We start from the raw sequence: 25139 nt of genomic DNA on the forward strand, positions 1-25139 counted from the left end.
ACTCGAGTCTCGGCCCGGCACACAGTTTTGTTCCGCCAGGAAGTTTCAACTTTACACATAATTTCAAACCTTTTCCAGACTGTTTCTCGTTGACACCTCCCACAAAATTATGAAAAAAATTATCGCTTAGTACATTTTTGCATCAAGCTTGACGTTTTAATTTATTCCTTCTGTACTACTAAGTCTATTCGCTACACAATATACGGACAGTATCCACATATACTAATGAATGTCCTTGCAAAATTATATCATTGTAAGACACACAGTTCCGGAAATATTAAGTCATAAAAATTTAAGTACTTGAAAAACTAGCGTTTGATTCCATTGGCACGCAGTAAAACTTCAACATCACGCATGACGTTTTAATATATTACTTTTTTTACTACTTTCTCTATTGGTAACTCACTTTGCATGCAGTATCTACACATATCACTGAATGTACATGCAAAATTATATCATAGTCGGACATATAGTTCGGAAGAGATGACGTCATAAACATTGAGATGCGTGATAAACTAGCTTTTGTTTAAAATGTAGCGCAAATTACCGAGTTTATGTGCGTCCATCGTTTCATAATGAGAGCACTTAGCGACTTCTAACAAACTTTAAGGACACTTTCAAACCTTTCTTAAATTTTTTCTCGCTTACCTGCTTAAAGTAAATATTTTGGACATTAACTTATTAGTAATTAGACGTTTGAAGCTGTTTTATACATGGGAGTTCGATTTTTTAAAGAATCGGAATTTTGCTGGTTATACGGAGTAGAGAGCAGGACAACTGAATGGGAGAGTCTCTCTCTCCATCTCTCTCTCTCTCCCTCTCTCTCTCTCTCTATCTCTCTCTCTCTCTCTCTCTCTCTCACACACACACACACATACACAACCATAGATAACTAGTGACAGAAAGACGAGAGTAAGATTCAACTTGCGTTCCAGGCGTTGCATGAAAACAGAACATTGGATACAGCCACACGCTTAGAACTGACAAAATTTTGTTATGAAACTAGTTTCTAATGAATTGTATTGCCGTTGATAAGTGACATCCAAAGCGATTTTGTGACTATATTTTCCGGTGAGGTGCACGTGAATGAAGGGAGTAACATCGAAAGTCTCTGTAGATCTGGAGAGAAACAAATACCGTGCAATAAAGTTTATGATTTTCTTTCATTGCAACACCATTGGATCACACTGCTTCAACATTTCAAATGGAATGCCTTGTACGAAGAAGCAGGCGGACAAAGTAGCAGTAAGATGAACTTAAACAGCCTAAAGGAAGCGCAGTGGTTTGCCGCTGCATTAGTGTATGAACAGACTTTACTGACGATCTGATTTGACAGGTACTGGGGTAGTGTGCAGAAAGAAATCAATCGTCAATTGTATATCTCTCAGCAGTAAGTGAGCAATTAGCAGAGACTAAACAGACCGAAATCCACTTAGCTCCAATTCAAACGATTAACTCATAAACAGGGTTATTGACCACCAATATGTTATGGACATTTGTGGACATACATCGATGCATGTCATTTTTTTTCTATTTTTTTCACTTTTCCTTTCTATTTTGATTTTTACTTGTTTGTCCCTCCTTTCTTTTGGATGCCAGTGGGCCCCTTGTCCTCGAGCGGCCCCAGGGCACTGGCCTCACCCAGCCTAGTTAAGTCACTGCTTAGAATCCTAATGTTTGTCTGCTTTGTAATGATGAGGGATCAAATACACAGAGCTCTGAAACAATTTACATGCTACGGAGGCAGACAACACTAATCATATCTAAAATTTATCATGTGTGTTATTCTAGAGAAATATTTGAAAGGTTCGGGACCTTATTTGTACCATCCTAACGTATTTTTCAAAGTGTAATGTACATTAAGAATAGTATTAGGCAGTATTAATCTGGGTGAACTTAAGAATGAAAGTTCGGTCAAAATTGGTAATCGGATGCTTTTATAGATGGCATGGTTAAAAGCTGTAGTGATAGAGCGGCTCCGATAGAACTTACAGAATACCTTAAATTATTTTCCTGATCATGCTGTTGTAATGCGGGTGACATCACCTTGCAAGACACAGATTGGGAGAGTCGTGTTATCAAAACTCGTACCAGAGACAGGGATTCGTGTGACCTTATTCTGAATTTCTTGTCCGAAAATTAGTTTGGTCAGATAGTTAGAGAACCAAATCGGGACCTCCTAGCAACAAACAGACCTGATCTTACCGAGTAAGTTAACGTAGAGGAAGGTATCAGTGACAAGGCTGTGACAGTAACTATGACTATGGTTTTACGAGAAATATTAAGAAAGGTAGGAAGGTATTTTTGCTTAGCAAGAGTAACAATATAAAAATTGCAGAGTACCGGAGTAGTCAGCATCAAATATCCAGTGCTGAGGACGAAGATGTGGAGCACAAATCGAAACTTGAAAAGCATCGCTCAGTATGCCTGAGACAAGTACGTTCTGAACAAGGCCTTAAGGATGGGAAGGACCCATCGTGATTTAACGGTCGCGTTAGAAAACTGCTTAGTGAACAAAGGGAGCTTCATCTTAGATTCAAGAGACGTCAAAACCTAGCCGGAAAACAAAAGTCGAACTGAGGGAGGAGGAGGAGATTAGGTCATTAGTGACGGAGACCAAGCTCGGATTAGGGAAGGATGGGGAAGGAAATCGGCCGTGCCCTTTCAAAGGAACCGTCCCGGCTTTTGCCTAAAGCGATTTATTGAAATCACTGAAAACCTAAAGCAGGATGGCCGGACGCGAGTTTGAACCCTCGTCCTTCCGAATGTAAAATCAGTACGCAGTTGGAGATCATCTATTCATTCACTCAGAAACCATACTGGTACCGATACACAAGATAACAGAGAAGGCCGAAATACTGAAACCATCTTCCGAAATTGTTTCATGGCGGAAGATTATGACACAGTCCCTCCTTTTAATCATCGTACGAACGTCGAAATGGCAGATATTGAGATAACCGATAGCGGAATAGAAAAGCAACTACAATCGCTTAGTAGCGGAAAGGCATCAGGATCAGATGTAATACCTATAAGTTTCTACAAATAATATGCGAAAGAACTTACTCCCTTCTAGCAGGAGGTTATCGTAGAACGAAGGATAGCTAGTGACTGGAAAAAAGCGCAGATCATCCCCGTTTTCAAGTAGGACCGCAGTACGGATACACACAATTATAGATCTTTATCACTGACGTCAGTATGTTGTAGAATTATGGAACATGTTTTATACTCAAGAACTGTGATTTTTTGGAGAACGAAAATCTCCTCTATAAAAATCAACATGGATTCCGCAGACAGAGATCCTGTGAAACTCAGCTCGCTCTGTTTCTCCATGAAATCCATAGTGCTGTAGGCGACGGCACTCAGGTTGATGCCGTGTTCCTTGACTTCAAGTATGTATTTGATACCATCCGGCACTGCCGTGTAGTGAAAAAAATATATATATACGAGCTTATCGAGTATAAGACCATATTTGCGACTGGATTCAAGACTTCCTTGTGGACAAAACTCAACACGTCGCTCTTAATTGAGCAAAATCGACTTATGTAAACGTAATTTCCGGGGTACCCCAATGATGTGTAATAGGACCGTTATTGCTTACGACGTATATAAACGAACTAATAGAAAGCGTCAGATGCTCTTTAATACTGCTCTCAGATGATGCGGTTGCCTGTAAAAAAGTAGGAATGCGAGAAGACGGTATAGATTTGCAGAACGACCTGCAGGGGATTGATCAATGGTGCAGGCTCTGGCAGTTGACCCTTAACGTAAATAAATGTAACATGTTGCGCATAGACAAGAAAAGAAAGCTACTACCGTACAAATGCACTATTGGTGAGAAACTGCTGCCAACAATGTCTTCCGTAAAATATGTAGGAATAACTATCCTGAGCGACCTCAAGTGGAATGACCATATAAAACAAACAGTAGGAAAAAGCAGATACCAGACAGACATTCATAGAAAGAATACAAAGGAAATGTAACTCATCCACGGGGAAAGTAGCTTATAAGATGCTTGTTCGGCCGATTCTTGAGTAGTATTCATCAATTTCTTACCAGGTACGACTGATAGAAGAATAGAGAAGATCCAACCAAGAGCAACACGTTTCGTCAAGGCATCGTTTAGTTGGTGCGGGAGCGCTATCGAGGTGCTCAACGAACTCAAAAATGGTTCAAATGGCTCTGAGCACTATGGGACTCAACTGCTGTGGTCATAAGTCCCCTAGAACTTAGAACTACTTAAACCTAACTAACCTAAGGACAGCACACAACGCCCAGCCATCACGAGGCAGAGAAAATCCCTGACCCCGCCGGGAATCGAACCCGGGAACCCGGGCGTGGGAAGCGAGAACGCTACCGCACGACCACGAGATGCGGGCGCTCAACTAACTCCATTAACAATTATTACAAGAGAGGCGTTGTGCATGACGGAGAGATTTGCTGCGCTTTCCAGGAAGAGTCGGACACCGTATTACTTCCTCCCATATTCATCTCGGGTAATGACCACGAAGAGAAAACTCGAGAAATTAGAGCCAATACAGAGGCTTACCGACAATCATTCTTCCCACATGCCATTCGCAAACGGAACAGGGTAGGGGGAGGGGAGGGGGGAGGCATCAGTTAGTGGTAGTAGACGTACATTAGGTGGCTTGCGAAGTATGATATGGATGCTGATGTAGATTGCACGTATATCTGTATTTGTGGCCGTATAACCTGGATAGTCAACTATTCTTATAGCTATTAGAAATAAAGATCCAGAAATGACTCTATGATCAGATACAGAATTGGGCACTAAATTTTCAAAACAGGTTGATAATTGCCATAACGCTATTCTTTGTTTGGTTGCTTTATTAAATAACTGTATTTACTCTTGTTTTCAATTTGTATAAGCAATATTTTACTGTCTTATCTATTACTATGCAGGATGTATCATAATTAATAGCGAAATCTGACAAAGGTGAAAGATTACAATAGAAGCAGAAACGTCCCAGCGAAAAAACGATCCTCAGACGAAGCGTTTGCAAAATAACTGCCGATGTATTGTTACAAGACGTCCCAGGATAAATTACGAATTATTGTCTAATTAGGACAAATATATTTCAAAGACAAGCTTTTCGGGTAAGTGCCCGTGCAATTGAACTCCAATCTGACGTAAACTCTCTTGCTCTTCATTAGTCATCACATCAGCGAAGTTTTCCACGGAACGTTTGGTTAGAAGTACTAGGTGTTCGTCTCATTGAGCCACAGATTCTTTCACGAAAACTTGATGGATGAGGGTACCTGCGGTGAGATCTTCCTAGACTGCTTGAAGATGTTCCTTTTTCGCAATATTGTCGAATATGGTACATGCATCGTGCGGCATCAGCCTATTCCGCTGCTGATGTAAGACAACGTATGGTTCCAGATGGATAGGTCGAGAAGGTCCTGTAACACCTAGATCACCTGTCTTCAGTCATCTGGATTTTTCTGTCTGTGACCATATAAAAACTGTAGCGTATATCATTCCTTTTTATACGAGTGCATAACTGAAACAGCGTATTTACCGTCTTTTACAGCTTTACGAGATGATCAGGGATCTTTGACAGAATTTTTATCTCACTGTAGAGACGAGTGTAGTATTGCATCCAAGTGCGAAGATGACGCATGGGACACCTTTAACTGAAACGACTGTGCAGTAAATTGTAGGCCTAACATCCATCAGGATGCAATAATTCTTGTTACGATAGCCCATGGGCGAAATTTGAGTCCAACTAGATTGGGATTTAATCGAAAAATTTACATTTCAGTTAGGTTGTACAAACTATTAAATTATTTCAAACTGACGTCAGTGGCAGCTGTTATTCGCATAATCATTTGCAAACGCATGTCCGCTGGAACATTTTTGCTTCTATTATCGCGTGCTTTCACCCAGATCAGTTTTCGCTGATTATGATACAACCTGTATGTCTTCGTTTTCGTATCTAATATGTATTAGATTAGTTAGTTATGCGTTAGTAAGTATTGTAATTACAAAGAACCTATATGATGCAAATGCTTATTGAAACAAACAAAGAAAATAACGATAAAACGTAGTCTTCATGGATCCGTGGGCTGACATAGGATACATCAAGCGGAGGACTGATTTACGCGAGTGTTTGAGCTCCTGCCTTAGATTTCTTTCAGGTATATGGGTTTCGTCTGCCACTGATGTCCACCTCAGGCTTCCTCAGTTACTGTACCTTATTTATGCATTCGTTGCAAATCGTATGCTTCTGTCAACTTCTTCCTGTTTTGTTCTAATTGCTCTTGGCATCATAGATATCATCACAGACAGTGACTACAAAGCTCCTCGAAATGAAAGATGCAGAAATAAAGTGCGTTCTTCGGTAACGGATTCCTCTGACTTGTTTAAGATAAATTACGAACTAGTTACTTCCGGAGGTCCAGGTCGATCCTAGAACCACCCATCCAGATTTAAGCTTTCCGAGATTTCACTAAATCGCTCCAGACGAATGGTTCCTTTGAAAGGGCACGGCCGATTACCTTCCCCATCCTTGCAGTAATCCTAGCTTGCGCTCCGTCTCTAATGACCTCGCTGTCGACGGGGTGTTACACTCTAATCCTCCTCTCCTTCCTAGGATCTCGCAAATTTTCACTGAAGGGCTATACCCTAAATTTACGGTATTTCGTCCTATGTACTGGGAGGAATGTGTAACTAAGGAAATGAGAAAATAGTTTAAACTCCTCATCAGTGAAATGAATCTGATGAAGCTTCTTTTACATGCGTTGAAAATGATATAATATCACTGTACGTGTTTGAGGCTTCATTGAAACACATTTCGTGCTCTAAACTGTTTCTTAGTGCTTCATTAAAAAATTAATACGTTTTATACATATTTATTTCAATAATTATTACTTCTGAAGATCATAATAATTTAATAAGACAAAATATTGAATGAAAAAGATAGCGGTTGATGTCATCCTCGCTGGATTAACAAATCTTTAGTTCATCCAAAAAATGTTCAAATGTGTGTGAAATCTTATGGGACTTAACTGCTAAGGTCATCAGTCCCTAAGCTTACACACTACTTAACCTAAATTATCCTAAGGACAAACACATACACCCATGTCCGAGGGAGGACTCGAACCTCCGCCGGGACCAGCCGCACAGTCCATGACTGCAGCGCCTGAGACCGATCAGCTAATCCCGTGCGGCTTTATTTCATCCAGACATTACTAAAATTAGACGTGCGCACAAGACTACATCTATGAAAAGCGACACACTGTTAAGACTGCTGAGTTATACACTGTAGATTTTGCGTGACATGGTTCCCAGAGTCGCTGTTTTGTCTGTTTCACGAACCGCGTGACAGCAGATGTTCCACAGTCACGCATATACCAGTTACTACTGTAACACAGTCAAGGCGTGCTATTGTTCTCAACAATGTGAATTTCATCCTGTCTTCGGCAATATTGAGATGCTGTACGCAGTATGTAAGGCTTTAAAATATCTTCTCTTTATCTGAAATGTTTTTCCTGAAAACTACCATAACATCACCAGTTACTCGTATATTGTACTTTTTGGTTCAAATGCTCGCAACTGGGAGCTATGGGAAATCAAATACTGCGCTGACTTGTTGGATATTCACGTGTTTCTGTTATTTGTATAATTGAAAATAGGCGAATGACAGAGAAACTGCTTGTAAATGACAAGCTGTTGGACATTCATGGCATGCTGATGCTGAGTGTTTATAGTGAACGGTGATTACTTTTGTGGCCGACAGGCGGACACTTACAACAATACCGTCCACCCTGCCGCAAGCCTGTACTCAGCGTGCGGCTACGAAAATAAATATATAACTGTGTGTCCCATATTTATCCCGGAAGCTAATTTATGAATATAAACATATATTTCGTAAGTGACTGGTCGCAGGTATCCGTATCTATATTCAATTCATCACATTTTTACCGCTCATGTGACAACTCCAATGTGGAAATAGGATGATTCACTCCTATCAGTAATCACGAGCATACTCGCAACACAGTCACTCCTTCCTGCAATTTTTCAGATGAATTAGAGCTTCCCTTAAAGATCTGAGTGTCTTGTCCTTGATGTTCAGCATCAGAGATCGGAACCTACAGCAGGTGTTTCAACAGTGGCGTGTGATAGCCTTTAGGAGCAGCGCGAACGCTACAGAGGAGTAACAAAGATTCTGCAGCTGAAATCAAAACTCAAGTATTGATCTCAAACGTAGGGGAAAAGACGAGACAGACTTAAGTGTGGGAAAAGTCTAGAATTCACAATTCTGGACTACTATTTGCACAAGCAAGTTATCCACGGGAAAATAACACATAAAAGCACGCAAAGAAAATAACGCTGAGAGTTCGTTCCAGCCCTTAAGGAAAATTACTGCATGTATAGTATATATAGGGGGTCTATACAAGGGCGATATACTCGAGGAAAATGTTATTGAAGTGGAAGAGGATGCAGATGAAGATGAAATGGGAGATACGATACTGCGTGAAGAGTTTGACAGAGCACTGAAAGACCTGAGTCGAAACAAGGCCCCGGGAGTAGACAACATTCCATTAGAACTACTGACGGCCTTGGGAGAGCCAGTCCTTACAAAACTCTACCATCTGGTGAGCAAGATGCATGAAACAGGCGAAATACCCTCAGACTTCAAGAAGAATATAATAATTCCAATCCCAAAGAAAGCAGGTGTTGACAGATGGGAAAATTACCGAACTATCAGTTTAATAAGTCACAGCTGCAAAATACTAACGCCAATTCTTTACAGACGAATGGAAAAACTGGTAGAAGCCGACCTCGGGGAAGATCAGTTTGGATTCCGTAGAAATGTTGGAACAAATGAGGCAATACTGACCTTACGACTTATCATAGAAGAAAGATTAAGGAAAGGCAAACCTACGTTCCTAGCATTTGTCGACTTAGGGAAAGCTTTTGACAATGTTGACTGGAATACTCTCTTTCAAATTCTAATGGTGGCAGGGGTAAAATACAGGGAGCGAAAGGCTATTTACAATTTGTACAGAAACCAGATGGCAGTTATAAGAGTCGAGGGGCATGAAAGGGAAGCAGTGGTTGGGAAGGGAGTGAAACAGGGTTGTAGCCTCTCCCCGATGTTATTCAATCTGTATATTGAGCAAGCAGTAAAGGAAACAAAAGAAAATTTCGGAGTAGGTATTAAAACCCATGGAGAAGAAATAAAAACTTTGAGGTTCGCCGATGACATTGTAATTCTATCAGAGACAGCAAAGGACTTGGAAGAGCAGTTGAACAGAATGGACAGTGTTTTGAAAGGAGGTTATAAGATGAATATCAACAAAAGCAAAACGAGGATAATGGAATGTAGTCGTATTAAGTAGGGTGATGCTGAGGGAATTAGATTAGGAAATGAGACACTTAAAGTAGTAAAGGAGTTTTGCTATTTGGGGAGCAAAATAACTGACGATGGACCGAATAGAGAGGATATATAATGTAGACTGGCAATGGCAAGGAAAGCGTTTCTGAAGTAGAGAAATTTGTTAACATCGAGTATAGATTATGTGTTTGGAAGTCGCTTCTGAGAGTATTTGTATGGATTGTAGCCATGTAAGGAAGTGAAACATGGACGATAAATAGTTTGGACAAGAACAGAATAGAAGCTTTCGAAATGTGGTGCTACAGAACAATGCTGAAGATTAGATGGGTAGATCACACAACTAATGATGAGGTACTGAATAGAATTGGGGAGAAGAGGAGTTTATGGCACAACTTGACAAGAAGAAGGACCGGTTGGTAGGACATGTTCTGAGGCATCAAGGGATCACAAATTTAGCATTGGAGGGCAGTGTGGAGGGTAAAAATCGTAGAGGGAGACCAAGAGACGAATACGCTAAGCAGACTCAGAAGGATGTAGGTTGCAGTAAGTACTGGGAGATGAAAGAGCTTGCACAGGACAGAGTAGCATGGAGAGCTGCATCAAACCAGTCCCAGGACTGAAGACCACAACAACAACAACATAATATATACATGCATATATACACATAGCTCCAATTAATTCTCGCTATTGGCGAAGAGGGGACATTAATTGTCCTAGTGCAACACAACGGACGGCGACACGAGGCCCCTTTGACAGTCGAGTACTAGGCTTTCACGCCTGTGTGACTTTCGAGTGAAGTGAAAAGAACATACCAAATTAGCGCGTTGAACATATCGCGTTTTGTACCTATAAAACAGCATCTGCGGGAAGTGTTACTCTTTTACTGTCACCTCAAGAAATTGCTTCCGAATGTCATCGTTTGCTAGTGGAAGCGTATGCAAAACATGCTCTGTGGAAAGCAACGTGTAGCGATTGGTTTCGACTATTCCAAGGCAATAATTTTGAGATGCGTGAAAAAATGCGTCCTGATCGCTGAGGTGTACCATGAGCTACTGCAAGAGGATCAGACGGTGAATGCTGAACGCTCCGAAGCACAGTTAAGCACAATTACTCAATTTGAGTGGCGTACGTAAAGACAAAAGCCCACAATATGCTCAGAGACATGACAAATGAATTCTGCTTCATGACAATTCCAAAGCACTTTGCAAACCGAGTGAAGCAAACCTTGAAGGGACTTTGATTGGATGTCTTACCCCCCACCAATATTCACCAAATATCACCCCTTTCGATTACCATTTGCAGCATTGCCTTCCTAACAACACTTCGCAATTTTGGACTATCTGAAAAAGGGATTCATAAATGGATTACCTCAAAAGAACTTTTTTTGTCGCGGAATCCATTTGTTACCCGAAAAGAGGGGAAAGACTGTAGCTACCGAAGGACACCACTGTCAGTAAATTCTCTTATACCACCCTGTTAAAATAAACATGTCCTCTGTCCAATAGACAGAAAGAATAAATTCAAGTACCCAACAGAGAGAATTAATCTGAAGGAAATAAGTACAGGGTAACAGTTACTGAACTACACTCCTGGAAATTGAAATAAGAACACCGTGAATTCATTGTCCCAGGAAGGGGAAACTTTATTGACACATTCCTGGGGTCAGATACATCACATGATCACACTGACAGAACCACAGGCACATAGACACAGGCAACAGAGCATGCACAATGTCGGCACTAGTACAGTGTATATCCACCTTTCGCAGCAATGCAGGCTGCTGTTCTCCCATGGAGACGATCGTAGAGATGCTGGATGTAGTCCTGTGGAACGGCTTGCCATGCCATTTCCACCTGGCGCCTCAGTTGGACCAGCGTTCGTGCTGGACGTGCAGACCGCGTGAGACGACGCTTCATCCAGTCCCAAACATGCTCAATGGGGGACAGATCCGGAGATCTTGCTGGCCAAGGTAGTTGACTTACACCTTCTAGAGCACGTTGGGTGGCACGGGATACATGCGGACGTGCATTGTCCTGTTGGAACAGCAAGTTCCCTTGCCGGTCTAGGAATGGTAGAACGATGGGTTCGATGACGGTTTGGATGTACCGTGCACTATTCAGTGTCCCCTCGACGATCACCAGTGGTGTACGGCCAGTGTAGGAGATCGCTCCCCACACCATGATGCCGGGTGTTGGCCCTGTGTGCCTCGGTCGTATGCAGTCCTGATTGTGACGCTCACCTGCACGGCGCCAAACACGCATACGACCATCATTGGCACCAAGGCAGAAGCGACTCTCATCGCTGAAGACGACACGTCTCCATTCGTCCCTCCATTCACGCCTGTCGCGACACCACTGGAGGCGGGCTGCACGATGTTGGGGCGTGAGCGGAAGACGGCCTAACGGTGTGCGGGACCGTAGCCCAGCTTCGTGGAGACGGTTGCGAATGTTCCTCGCCGATACCCCAGGAGCAACAGTGTCCCTAATTTGCTGGGAAGTGGCGGTGCGGTCCCCTACGGCACTGCGTAGGATCCTACGGTCTTGGCGTGCATCCGTGCGTCGCTGCGGTCCGGTCCCAGGTCGATGGGCACGTGCACCTTCCGCCGACCACTGGCGACAACATCGATGTACTGTGGAGACCTCACGCCCCACGTGTTGAGCAATTCGGCGGTACGTCCACCCGGCCTCCCGCATGCCCACTATACGCCCTCGCTCAAAGTCCGTCAACTGCACATACGGTTCACGTCCACGCTGTCGCGGCATGCTACCAGTGTTAAAGACTGCGATGGAGCTCCGTATGCCACGGCAAACTGGCTGACACTGACGGCGGCGGTGCACAAATGCTGCGCAGCTAGCGCCATTCGACGGCCAACACCGCGGTTCCTGGTGTGTCCGCTGTGCCGTGCGTGTGATCATTGCTTGTACAGCCCTCTCGCAGTGTCCAGAGCAAGTATGGTGGGTCTGACACACCGGTGTCAATGTGTTCTTTTTTCCATTTCCAGGAGTGTATATGACATAGAATCGTCATAACTTCTGAACGGTTTACGTTAGGACGTTCAAACTGCACGGTTGGCCGGGGGAATGACGGGAATTAGTATGGTTTGTTTTAGCGACGGAGCCCACTTTCATTTGGATGGATTCATCAATAAGCAGAATTGGCGCATTTGGGGGACTGAGAAACCGTTTTTCGCGATCGAGAAGTCTCTTCGCTCTCACCGGGTGACTGTGTGGTGTGCGATGTCCAGTCACGGAATAATCGGTACGATATTCCTTGATGGCACGGTGACTACCGAACGGTACGTGAAGGTTTTGGAAGGCGATTTCATCCCCATTATCCAATGTGACCCTGATTTTGACAAGCCGTGGTTCATGCAAGACGGATCTAGACCCCATCAAAGCAGGAGAGTGTTTGATGTTCTGAAGGAGCACTTTGGGGACCGCAACATGGCTCTGGGGTATTGACCACCATATTCTCCGGATCTGAATACATGCGACTTCTTTCTGTGGGGCTGTATTAAAGACAACCTGTACAGTAATAACCCCAAAACCACTACTGATCGGAGAAAAGCCATTCAAGTGGTTATTGACAGCATCTATGTTTGGAAACTTCAGCCGGCCGCTGTGGCCGAGCGGTTCTAGGCTCTTCAGTCTGGAACCGCGCGACCGCTACGGTCGCAGGTTCGAATCCTGCCTCGGGCATGGATCTATGTGATGTCCTTAGGTTAGTTAGGTTTAAGTAGTTCTAAGTTCTAGGGCACTGATGACCTCAGACGTTAAGTCCCATAGTGTTCAGAACCATTTGAACCACTTTTTTCGGACACTTCAGCGAGTCATGCAGAATTTCGCTATTCGTCTGCACCACAATATCACCAATGATGGCAGGCACATCGAACATGTCATAACCTAAATCCGAATATCTGTAGTGACGTTTACGTGTTGAATAACGTGTGTGCACGCCATAGTTTCTAACTAATTTACGTTTTATTTCATATAGTTCCATAAGTGTCACCCTGTAAGAAGTTAATAATCGACGAAGATACGATGATGAAGGCGTGTAGCTTACCAAGGAAGCATCGGCGTGCTGGTTGTAGGCTGCTTGCAGAACCAGATATGAGTGCGTGTTCCTACAGCAATTCCGGAAATCGCTTGCATCTTCTTGTTATGCGACCGGATTACTATGGTGAGTTTCCAGCACCAGGTAACAAAATTCAGAACATGTTGCAAGTAAGATTGTGGCAGATTTGCACGCCCATCTTCACGATGAACAGAAATCAGGCAACTGCGATTAGATACTACTCCAGAGGGGCTAGAGAGAGTCTCCATCGGTTTTATTTCCTTATTCAGTTTACCTCCCTACTGCCAATCTCACATGGGACGTTAGCTAACATCTCCTGCTGTTGTATTGCTGAACAGCATAGGGGACTTAAGTTTCTTACATTGGCTAGGCCAGAGTGGTACCAATCAAGAGACGCAGAAAGAAAGGGTTTTGTTCAATAACGGCGTGACCGACAAGCAAGTCTGAATGGAACAACTCCTTTCTTCTATTTGAACGAAATCGCTATCTTGGAATTATTTTAAAAAATTGATATCCAGCGCTCTCAAAATTATCTGGATATTTTCATCCCGTCATACTTGTCCCTGGCAACACTTCGATCGGTTTGGAATCGCAGAGAAAATTACTTTTCTGGGAGAAATTTGCGTATCTAATCGATGCGTAAATGGTTGCGAAAGCATACTTGACCTCTTAGCAGCAAATAATCCTGGACAAATAGTCAGTATTGTGACGAATAAAGGGATTAGCGACCACAAGGCAGTTGCTGTTAGGCTGAATACCGTCATACCTACAACCATCAAAAAGAAACGCGAAGTATATCTATTTAAAAAAGCTGATAAAAATGCTCTTACCGCTTTTTTAAAAAGTCAGTCTTCACTCTTTCCGATCTGACCATGTAAGCGTAGAAAAGTTGTGGAATGATTTCAAAGAGATAGCATCGACAACAATTGAGAGATATATACCACATAAATTAATAAGTAATGGTACTGATCCCCCATGGTACACAAAACGGGTCACATCGCTGTTGCAGAACCAGCGAAAAAAAGAATGCCAAATTAAAACAACCAAAAACGCCCAAGACTGGCAAAGTTTTACAGAAGTTAGAAATATAGCGCGTACTTCAATGCGACATGCTTTTAATAATTTCCACAACGAAATTCTGTCGCGAAATCTGGCAGAAAACCCGAAGAGATTCTGGGCATACATAAAGCACACCAGTGGCAAGACGCAATCAGTACCATCACTGCGCGCGGGATTAGCCAAGCGGTCTCAGGCGCTGCAGTCATGGACTGTGCGGCTGGTCCCGGCGGAGGTTCGAGTCCTCCTTCAGGCATGGGTGTGTGTGTTTCTCCTTAGGATAATTTAGGTTAAGTAGTGAGTAAGCTTAGGGACTGATGACCTTAGCAGTTAAGTCCCATAAGGTTTCGCACATATTTGAACATTTGAACCATCACTGCGCGATAACAACGGTGAAGTCACTGATGATAGTATCACTAAAGCAGAGTTATTAAACACGGTTTACCGAAACTCCTTCTCCAAAGAACACGAAGTAAATATTCCCGAATCCCAACCAAGAACAACTGCCAAGATGAGAAACATAGAAGTAGATATCCTAGTTGTAACAAAGTAGCTTAAATCACTTAATAAAGCCGAGGCCTCTGGTCCAGATTGTATACCGGTCAGGTTCCTCTCAGAGTATGCTGATACAATAGCTCCATATTTAACAGTTGCATACAACCGCTCTCTCACAGAAATATCCGTACCTAAGGACTGGAAAATTTCTCAAGACACACCAGTACCCAAAAAGGGAAGTTGGAGTAATCTGCTGAATTACAGGCCCATACCACTAACGTCGATTTGCAATAGGGTTTTGGAATATGTACTGTATTCGAACATTTTGAAGTACCTCGAAGAAAACGATTTATTGACACATAGTCAGCACGGATTCAGAAAATATCGTTCTTGCGAAACACAACTAGCTCTTAACACTCATGAACTAATGAGTGCTATCGACAGGGGATGTCAAATTGATTCCATATTTTTAGATTTCCAGAAGGCTTTCGACACCGTTCCTCACAAGCCTCTTCTAACCAAACTGTGTGCCTATGTAATAACGCCTCAGTTGTGCGACTGAATTAGTGATTTCCTGTCAGAAAGGTCACAGTTCGTAGTAATAGACGGAAAGTAATCGAGTAAAACAGAAGTAGTATCCGGCGTTCCCCAAGGAAGTGTTATAGGCCCTCTATTGTTCCTAATCTACATTAACGACGTAGGAGACAATCTCAGTAGCCGTCTTAGATTGTTTGCAGATGATGCTGTTATTTACCCCCATGTAAAGTCATCAGATGACCAAAACGAATTGCAAACGATTTAGATAAGATATCTGTATGGTGCGAAAAGTGGCAGTGGTCCCTGAAGAAAGAAAAAGTGTGAAATTATTCACATTAGTACTAAAAAAAAAATCCGCTAAATTTCGATTACGCGGTAAGTCACACAAATCTGAAGGCTGTAAATTCCACTAAATACTTAGGGATTACAATTACAAGTAACCTAACTTGGAATGATCACATAGATAATGTTGTGGCTAGAGCAAACCAAAGGCTGCGATTCATTGGCAGAACACTCGGAGAAGGTGTAACAGGTCTACTAAAGAGACTGCTTACACCACGCTTGTTCGCCCTATTCTGGAGAATTGCTGTGTGGCGTAGGATCCGCATCAGGTGGGACTGACGGATGAGATCGAAAATGTACAAAGAAGAGCAGCTCGTTTTGTATTGTCGCGAAATAGGGGCGATAGTGCCACAGACATGATACGTGAATTGGAGTGGCAATTATTAAAATAAAGGCGTTTTTCGTTGCGACTGGATCTTCTCATGAAATTTCAGTCACCAGTTTTCTCCTCTGATTGTGGAGGGAGAAATGATCATCACGATAAAATAAGAGAAATCAGGGCTCGCACGGAAAAATTTAAGTGCTCGTTTTTCCCGCGCGTCGTTCGAGAGTGGAACGGTAGAGAGACAGCTTGAATGTGGTTCATTGGACCCTCTGCCAGGCACTTTATTGTGAATTGCAGAGTAATCACGTAGATGTAGATGTAGGACAGCTCATTGACTATGCACGCACTCAACCCATGATTGCGGTCTTCTGGTTCGTAATCCCTTCGATAATCCGAATCCATGATTATATTTTATATTCGGTGAATATTTCATAATTCCTTCTCAGTAACGGCTGTGCGAAACCTCTCCGTGTGCGTGTTAGTGTGTGTGTGTGGGGGGGGGGGGAGGGGGAATTGGTTGGTTGATTTGGGGGAGGGGACAGAACAACGAGGTCATCTGTCCGTGTGTGTGTGCGTGTGTGTGTGTGTGTGTGTGTGTGTGTGTACATTTGTGAGCTAGAAAAGTCTCCAGTTCACAATAGCAGAGTAACTATAAACTGCTAGATTTTCATATGTTGCCATGGCGTCAAACAACTACAAATTTCCCCTCCCCCCCTCTCTCTCTCGCTCTCTCTCTCTCTCTCTCTCTCTCTCTCACACACACACACACACACACACTCACTCACTCTCACACTCACTCACTCTCCCTCTCTCTTTGTCTCTTTTTCTCTTTCTCTGGCTAAATTGTCTACAATAAATGAATATGACGACTGCTATTATTTTATGTCATTTCACCATAAGAGTCAAACAATTCATCTACAGAAATGACGGGTATTTATAACAAGGAGCCTTTAAAGAGCCAGTCCGGCATTTAATTCCTTATTTTCTGTGGAGACTCCGGTTACAGCATAGCTTACAAATTATTTGAGCTCCCTGTAAAGAGAGGTACAACGGGATAACCATTCATCGGATCAATGAGCACCGTTTTCCTAACATGAGATATCTGTAAACATTAACTTTCTTACGCTCTGTATACCATGAGTGTCATGTTATGATTCCAGTTGTCACCCAAGCTGTTTTCCTGAAGGGTTTCACTAGCTTTAAAATAATCTTGTCATGCTTCGAAAAACTGTATGGTATTTTCTGCGAAAGTATCAAGTATTTAATGAAGGTCATGGAATACTGTTTTAACACTTGTATGAATTTATTAGAAAATGCCTTTTATAAAAAGTAGTTTTCGTACATTTACTGTTATTTATTTTCATAAACTTGCATGTGTCTCAAACGTGCAACTCTTAAGCGAATGATTAATAATAGTATGTTTCTTAACAAAAAAAGTTGCCCCAATGTGTCATCTACGTTCCTAAATCTATCACTGATGTTCTGAAACAGTTGTGGTGATCTCGGAAGTAACCACCCATAAGACCAGAACACCAGTATAGGTATGCGAGCAGTAAGAACAACAAATGACCATCCTAAGGGTGGCTAGCAAAGAGTGCACACCAAATAAGTCTCTACAAATAAGAAAATAGAGGTAATTAGAGTAATACACATATTACAATTAAAGTTGACAGAAGAGAAGTAGTAGGTTAAGATCGAGATAAGACTGATTGACGCAAGAAAGAAGGAATTAAATAAAAGCAAATCTATAAACAAATATACTCCACAAGCCACTACTGCTAATCCCCTTTCCTATTCCGCTCGCAAACGGAGTGAGCGAAAAATGACTATCTATATGCTTCCGCAAAGGTTTTAATTTCGCTGGCCGCGCGGGGTAGCCACGCGGTTTCAGGCGTCTCGTCTGTGCGGCTCCCTCCCGTCGGAGGTACGAGTCCTCCATCGGGCATGGGTGTGTGTGTCATCCTTAGCGTAAGTTAGTTTAAGTTAGATTAAGTAGTGTGTAAGCTTAGGGACCGATGACCTCAGCAGTTTGGTCCCATAAGATCTTATCACAACTTTCCAATATTTCTAATTTCGATTATCTTGTCTTCGTAGTCCTTACGTGAGGTGTATGTTGTTGACAGTAAGATGGTTTAGTAGTCTGTCGCAAATGCCGGTTCTCTACAAGTCCTCAGCAGTTTTAGTTGCAAAAGGGTTAATAGCCATGATAAACTTCTTGGAAGACGTTTGTTACTTGCCTTGCCTTTTTTTATATCCATTTAATTATTATTTTGCATTCAGCGAAGTTTTGGCTGTGTACACAGTTTCAAGCAACTGCTTACATATCAAAAGAACGAAACAGAATGTAATGTGCAAAGCAATCATTGACGTGTTAATCATGAGGGGTCGCTGCACACAGATCAGTGTTCCCTCACACTAGTAAATGGCTTGTTGTGTGCTACTGTTTGTAAGGCAGCCCGTTCGACGCACCTTAAGTGGGGTTTGCCTACTTACATGCTCTATAATAGTCTCAAGGCTGAAGTGGTGTCGAATTTTCCGACAGGTACATTTGTAATGTGCTCAGCAAAGCATGGGTAGCACCAAGGGCGTTGCCAAATTGGGGGGGAGGGGGGGGGTTGGGGAAGTTTAGAGGGACCCTTTGCCGTTTTATTCATTCACATGTTAATATTACACTACCCCGTGCTCGCGCCACAGGGGTGGCGCAAAATAGGAGCGCTGAGAAAGCGCAAGCACCCTTTGCTGCGTCTAATGACGTTCAAATTTCGTCGAATGGTTTTGAACGGTCCCTACTGATTTCAACTTGTACACGAGAGCAAAAATGCGGTCGGGCTGCACTCCAAAAGGGTGCTATCACGTTCAATGGGGATGGCGTCCCACAATGTCCTTAAAGAAAATCTGAAACACCTGAGGATGTCAGCAGAGTCAAAGGTTGTCAAGAACGTCTACCTGTTACTCATCGCACCGCAAAATGTCATTTTCGACCGCGAAATATGTGGAAATCAACGCCCTTGGGAAATGGGTGGTTTCACTGACGTCCTCTACGCCACTCCCTAGGCCTTTTCGTGTCGATTGTGAGCCGTGGTGTGTTCGAAATGTTTGCTCGGCCACCCATAAGAATACAGCGCGTTTCAACGCTGGGGGTCGCAGTTCTGATCTCTATCCCAGAGGTGTGAAAAGAAGGGGTGAAAGGCGGGTAGGAGGGGCTGTGACGACCTTTCTATAGTGTGACACGTCCAGAGTGACGTTGGGCAGAATTGTGGTGAAATTTGGTGCCAATATGACATCATTAACCCACATTACAGCTCGCAGAAACTTCTAAGCTGTGCCCTTTTTTCGCATGTGTCGACGCCTTGCTGTCTGAAGCTTCGCCGAGTTCGAGAGTGACGTTGTAGGGCGCCACGTTTTCCCGCCATTGCAAAGGAAGGTTGTCGGCACCTTTCAGCCAAATTTGAAACTTAAGCGTCGCAATCGGAGACAATTACAGTGTTTCGAAAAAGCGGTACTTTAATTTTTTGTCACAGTGTAGATGAGGCTCCTAGAATGCTCCCAATAAACAGAAGCCAGCCATTCGCCTTCCCTACAACCAACCTTACGTGCTCGTTCCATTTTTTGTCGCTTTGGAACGTTACGTCTATATATTTAACTGACGTGACTGTGTCAAACAGCACACCACTAATAGTGAATTCGAATATTATTTTTCCTACACACTTGCATTAATTTACATTTTTCCACATTTAAAGCGATCATCACGTCAAACAGAAATTATATCCAACATTGTTCCACATTTAAAGCGTTCATCACACCAAACAGAAATTATGTCCAAGTCCTACCGTATACTCGTACTTATACAATCACTCAAAGACGACCTTGTCCGCCACATTTACAGCGTCATCAGCAAACAGTCGCAGACTATACTGAAAAATAACAGTAAAAGCAGGCAGCGTGGGAGGATGGCCAACTGTGATTGGTTGGGCCATCTTAAGAAGTGCTTAACTAGCCGAACATGCCACCTGTCCATGGTTCCCGCTGGTTTTCATCAGAGACTTTGTGGCACTTACTTCTAGCGAAGACTCGGTAGGATTCACCTCTCATATGTGCTTGGTAGACTGCAAAAAATATATTTAGGTAGACTATGCCGTGTTTTCTGCACACGAAGCTGAAAACGCACTTACATTTCTGTTACAATTGGTAGATGTCTATACATAGACTTACTAGGAGGCATATGCGTTGTACCAGCAATGTGTTAGTTGTGCTAAAGTTTGAAATGCTATGCTGATGGTTTTCTAAAAGCATTAGTAATGTTGCCATTATAAACCTATATGTACGTAATCACGTATTTTATTGGAGTGATCACGGTCCTTGCGACCCGACCATGTATGGATAATAACGTGGTAGACGTATTTTCCGCCAGCTTCCTCTGTAACGTACCGGCCCTTAACTATAAGCATATGTACTAAGGAAACAGGTTTTTCTCACCGATGCCACGTACGTTTATAAGTTACGTGTAGGAATAGAATGCCATGGACGTCGCAGTAGTCGGGACTACAGGTTGCAGAGTGTAGGGGACCATCTCGCTAACTCCTCTCCATAAGCTTTCAGCCAAGACCAAGCCCCAGGAATTGAGCTTGTGAAACATTTAAAGTGATTCCGATTATTTTTCAGGTGGCGGATGAATTCGATCCCCTGTGCTCAGAGGAAACACCACATCAGCTACATTTCGAAGAAGTCACATCAGCCGCATTCAAAATAAAATCTGGCGTCATGTATACGCCGTGTGTGGTGAGTTGAACATGTATGTACATTGCTGTTAAGATATAAGGATAGCTGTATATATATCACTGTCAGGCTTCAGTAGCAGCTCTCACTGTTCAACGACTAGTAGTGTATAATATTTTTTCTATTACACAGGAAAACACTCTAGACCATTTTCTACTGTTACACATTTGTTAATGTGCTAGTAATACTTTGTGATCAATAATCGATATAAAATATTGGTTTGCAGTGATCTGTTCGAAAGTAAGGACAAAAATAATCCGCAGTCAAATGACACCGTTGTCTGAGGATGACACGGCGGTCGGTCGGTCCTGGTAGTCAGACGTGGAACACTGACGACGAGTATGCCTGCCCTCACATTCCTTCCAACGCCGCCCCACTGTTACATCCAAACGTTACACAAACCTGGATACAGCGCGATTCGACCAGACGGTCAAGTGAGGACTCACAGGAAGGTTCGGCTCAAACACTGTGAGCTGCTGATAATGCTGTCTGTCACGAGTACGCGGCGTCTCCAAGTCCTTCAGTGATCACTCAACATCTGATACTGTTCGCGCTCCTTATACAGGGTGAGTGAGCTGCCCCTACCGATATCGTTTTATGTAACCCGCCATGTTATATCTGGCCTCTGAACTTTGCGCAAAGTTTTCATATTTTCTGGCTCGCTACGCGCGAACTATTAGTCCTACAGAAAAATGAACGGGACCTTTTCGTAAGAAATTTAATGTAGTTAAATTTTGTACTGGGACAATTTTCGCTGGAGGCCACGATTTTCGAGTTATTCAAGGAAAACGTATAAAAATAACCTTCAAACGCACCTTCGCCCACCCACTTATCACTCACCATTAAGGATTTATAGTATGTCGTTCGTGGCACCCCCTCCAACCACTGCACAAAACTTTCCCACTGCCTAAACTATTCCCGATAATAGACCTTTTTTGGGCTTGGGTGGGTTGTTTGGGGGAGGAGACCAGACAGCGGCCGGCCGGAGTGGCCGTGCGGTTCTAGGCGCTACAGGCTGGAGCCGAGCGACCGCTACGGTCGCAGGTTCGAATCCTGCCTCGGGCATGGATGTGGGTGATGTCCTTAGGCTCAAATGGTTCAAATGGCTCTGAGGACTATGGGACTCGACTGCTGAGGTCATTAGTCCCCTAGAACTTAGAACTAGTTAAACCTAACTAACCTACGGACATCACAAACATCCATGCCCGAGGCAGGATTCGAACCTGCGACCGTAGCGGTCTTGCGGTTCCAGGCTGCAGCGCCTTTAACCGCACGGCCACTTCGGCCGGCGATGTCCTTAGGTTAGTTGGGTTTAATTAGTTCTAAGTTCTAGGCGACTGATGACCTCAGAAGTTAAGTCGCATAGTGCTCAGAGCCATTTGAACCATTTTTGAACCAGACAGCGAGGTCACCGGTCTCATCGGATTAGGGAAGGACGGGGAACGAAGTCGGCCGTGCCCTTTGAAAGGAACCATCCCGGCATTTGCCTGGAGTGATTTAGGGAAATCACGGAAAACCTAAATCAGGATGGCCGGACGCGGGATTGAACCGTCGTCCTCCCGAATGCGAGTCCAGTGTGTAACCACTGCGCCACCTCGCTCGGTGGACCTTTTTTGGTCTCTATTGATTGGGATATATCGCCACCAGCATAATCGGCTATTTCGTTAACATTATCAATTTAAACATACCCGCGAGGATAATATAAAAACGCTTTTTGTAAACGTTGCGCCAAAACTAATTACGTTGACAATTCGACCCAAACTTAAGCCTTACAACCACAGTACTTTCGTAGTCAGAAGGCCTGACGAATAAATCGATGTAATTATTTACTTTATGCTGCTATAATTCACAAAATTTTACGGTAAAATTTACGCAAATGTCAATTTTACAATTTGTAAGTGCTCAACTAAGCCATTGGCTTAATGAGACCAGTTAATGAAGACAAAAAATGGTAGAATGTGGGAAATAATTTGTGTAGTCGCAATTTTTTTCACATTGTTTGAAGGGAGTACCATGAACAACGTTCTAGAAATCCTGACCATTGAGGACTGAGTGTGGGAGTGGGGGGTGGGTTTGAAGGCCATTGTTATACTTTTTTCTTGAATAACTTGAGAAGTAAAACCTCTAGCGAAAAAGTGTCGCAGTACAAAATTTAACTACATCAAATTTCCTACAAAATGGTCCTGTTCATTTTTTCTGTAGGTCTATTAGTTTGCGCGTAGCGAGCAAGAGAATATGATAATCTCGCGCTTAGTTCTTGAAGGCCAGATATAACATTACGGGCTGCATAAAACGACATCGGTAGGGACAGCTTAATCATCCTATATATCCTATCAGGCCTGGTAAAAACATCAAACACCAACAATGCTAATGCATTTTGGTGCCCGTTATACTTGTTACGGAGAACTGAATTGCTTATCAAGGACATACTGATCGATGGCGTATGCTTGTATGAAGTTAGTGACATCCGACCATGTCTTCTGGGTGTTTCACTTTTTATGTCAGAATGTAGAATAGTTCGCTCTTATCTTTCTCCATCTTTGTCTAAAATCAGACACCAGCCATTACTTCGTCACTAAATACTTCGCTGTGGATGGGATGTTATGCCAAAATCAGAAAACACTGTGAAATGTGTTCGAAAGGAAGATTAGAACTAAACGTTGAGGTAATCAGAGACAGAGGTGTAGATCAGGAAGGAAGAATAATGCGTAGCATTTCGTCAATTTCGACGTCATTAGGGACGGAGTCAAAGTATAAGGGAGGAAATCAGCTACTCCTATACAGGTATCAGTGAAGTGATTTTGGAAACGACAGGAAACGTGTATCTGTTCCTCTCGAGCACAAATTCATTGTTTCGACCACAGCGCCAGTTTGCTTGCTAAATGCAGCTCGTTTACTATTGATAGCTGCAGCACTATGAGGAATGTTGCTTCTGAATTTGACAGTCTTTCTTCCCGTTAATCTGTTGCTTACGAGAATGCATGTCTGTACTAATTAAGATATGTCAGCGCAAGTCTCCTAGGATGCCCGAGAATTTTAAACATGTGTTACTTGATGTGCGAGATCGTCCATTACTTGATCGCAGTCGTGCTGATCGGTGAACCTGCGCATCCGTCGTTTATCTGGCGCACGCACTCAGACCGGATCTGTCACCTTCCTGCACCGCAACCTAGCACAAGCAGGTCAAGTCCATGAGAACGTTTCCCGACATACACTCCTGGAAATTGAAATAAGAACACCGTGAATTCATTGTCCCAGGAAGGGGAAACTTTATTGACACATTCCTGGGGTCAGATACATCACATGATCACACTGACAGAACCACAGGCACATAGACACAGGCAACAGAGCATGCACAATGTCGGCACTAGTACAGTGTATATCCACCTTTCGCAGCAATGCAGGCTGCTATTCTCCCATGGAGACGATCGTAGAGATGCTGGATGTAGTCCTGTGGAACGGCTTGTCATGCCATTTCCACCTGGCGCCTCAGTTGGACCAGCGTTCGTGCTGGACGTGCAGACCGCGTGAGACGACGCTTCATCCAGTCCCAAACATGCTCAATGGGGGACAGATCCGGAGATCTTGCTGGCCAGGGTAGTTGACTTACACCTTCTAGAGCACGTTGAGTGGCACGGGATACATGCGGACGTGCATTGTCCTGTTGGAACAGCAAGTTCCCTTGCCGGTCTAGGAATGGTAGAACGATGGGTTCGATGACGGTTTGGATGTACCGTGCACTATTCAGTCTCCCCTCGACGATCACCAGTGGTGTACGGCCAGTGTAGGAGATCGCTCCCCACACCATGATGCCGGGTGTTGGCCCTGTGTGCCTCAGTCGTATGCAGTCCTGATTGTGGCGCTCACCTGCACGGCGCCAAACACGCATACGACCATCATTGGCACCAAGGCAGAAGCGACTCTCATCGCTGAAGACGACACGTCTCCATTCGTCCCTCCATTCACGCCTGTCGCGACACCACTGGAGGCGGGCTGCACGATGTTGGGGCGTGAGCGGAAGACGGCCTAACGGTGTGCGGGACCGTAGCCCAGCTTCATGGAGACGGTTGCGAATGGTCCTCGCCGATACCCCAGGAGCAACAGTGTCCCTAATTTGCTGGGAAGTGGCGGTGCGGTCCCCTACGGCACTGCGTAGGATCCTACGGTCTTGG

At 43.6% G+C, this 25139-nt stretch overlaps 1 protein-coding gene across 2 annotated transcripts in view; it reads left to right on the forward strand.

Annotated features, from left to right (window-relative positions):
* The window catches only part of LOC126249737 (L-threonine ammonia-lyase), a 224424-nt gene that overhangs the window by 107654 nt on the left and 91631 nt on the right, over positions 1–25139 (forward strand). For both annotated transcript variants that reach the window (XM_049951415.1, XM_049951416.1), the window contains one exon: positions 20854–20970. In XM_049951415.1, coding sequence (XP_049807372.1) covers positions 20854–20970 — 117 coding nt within the window. The remainder of the gene's footprint in view (positions 1–20853; positions 20971–25139) is intronic.

The sequence above is a fragment of the Schistocerca nitens genome, chromosome 3 (assembly GCF_023898315.1).
Source record: "Schistocerca nitens isolate TAMUIC-IGC-003100 chromosome 3, iqSchNite1.1, whole genome shotgun sequence".
Lineage (NCBI taxonomy): Eukaryota > Metazoa > Arthropoda > Insecta > Orthoptera > Acrididae > Schistocerca > Schistocerca nitens.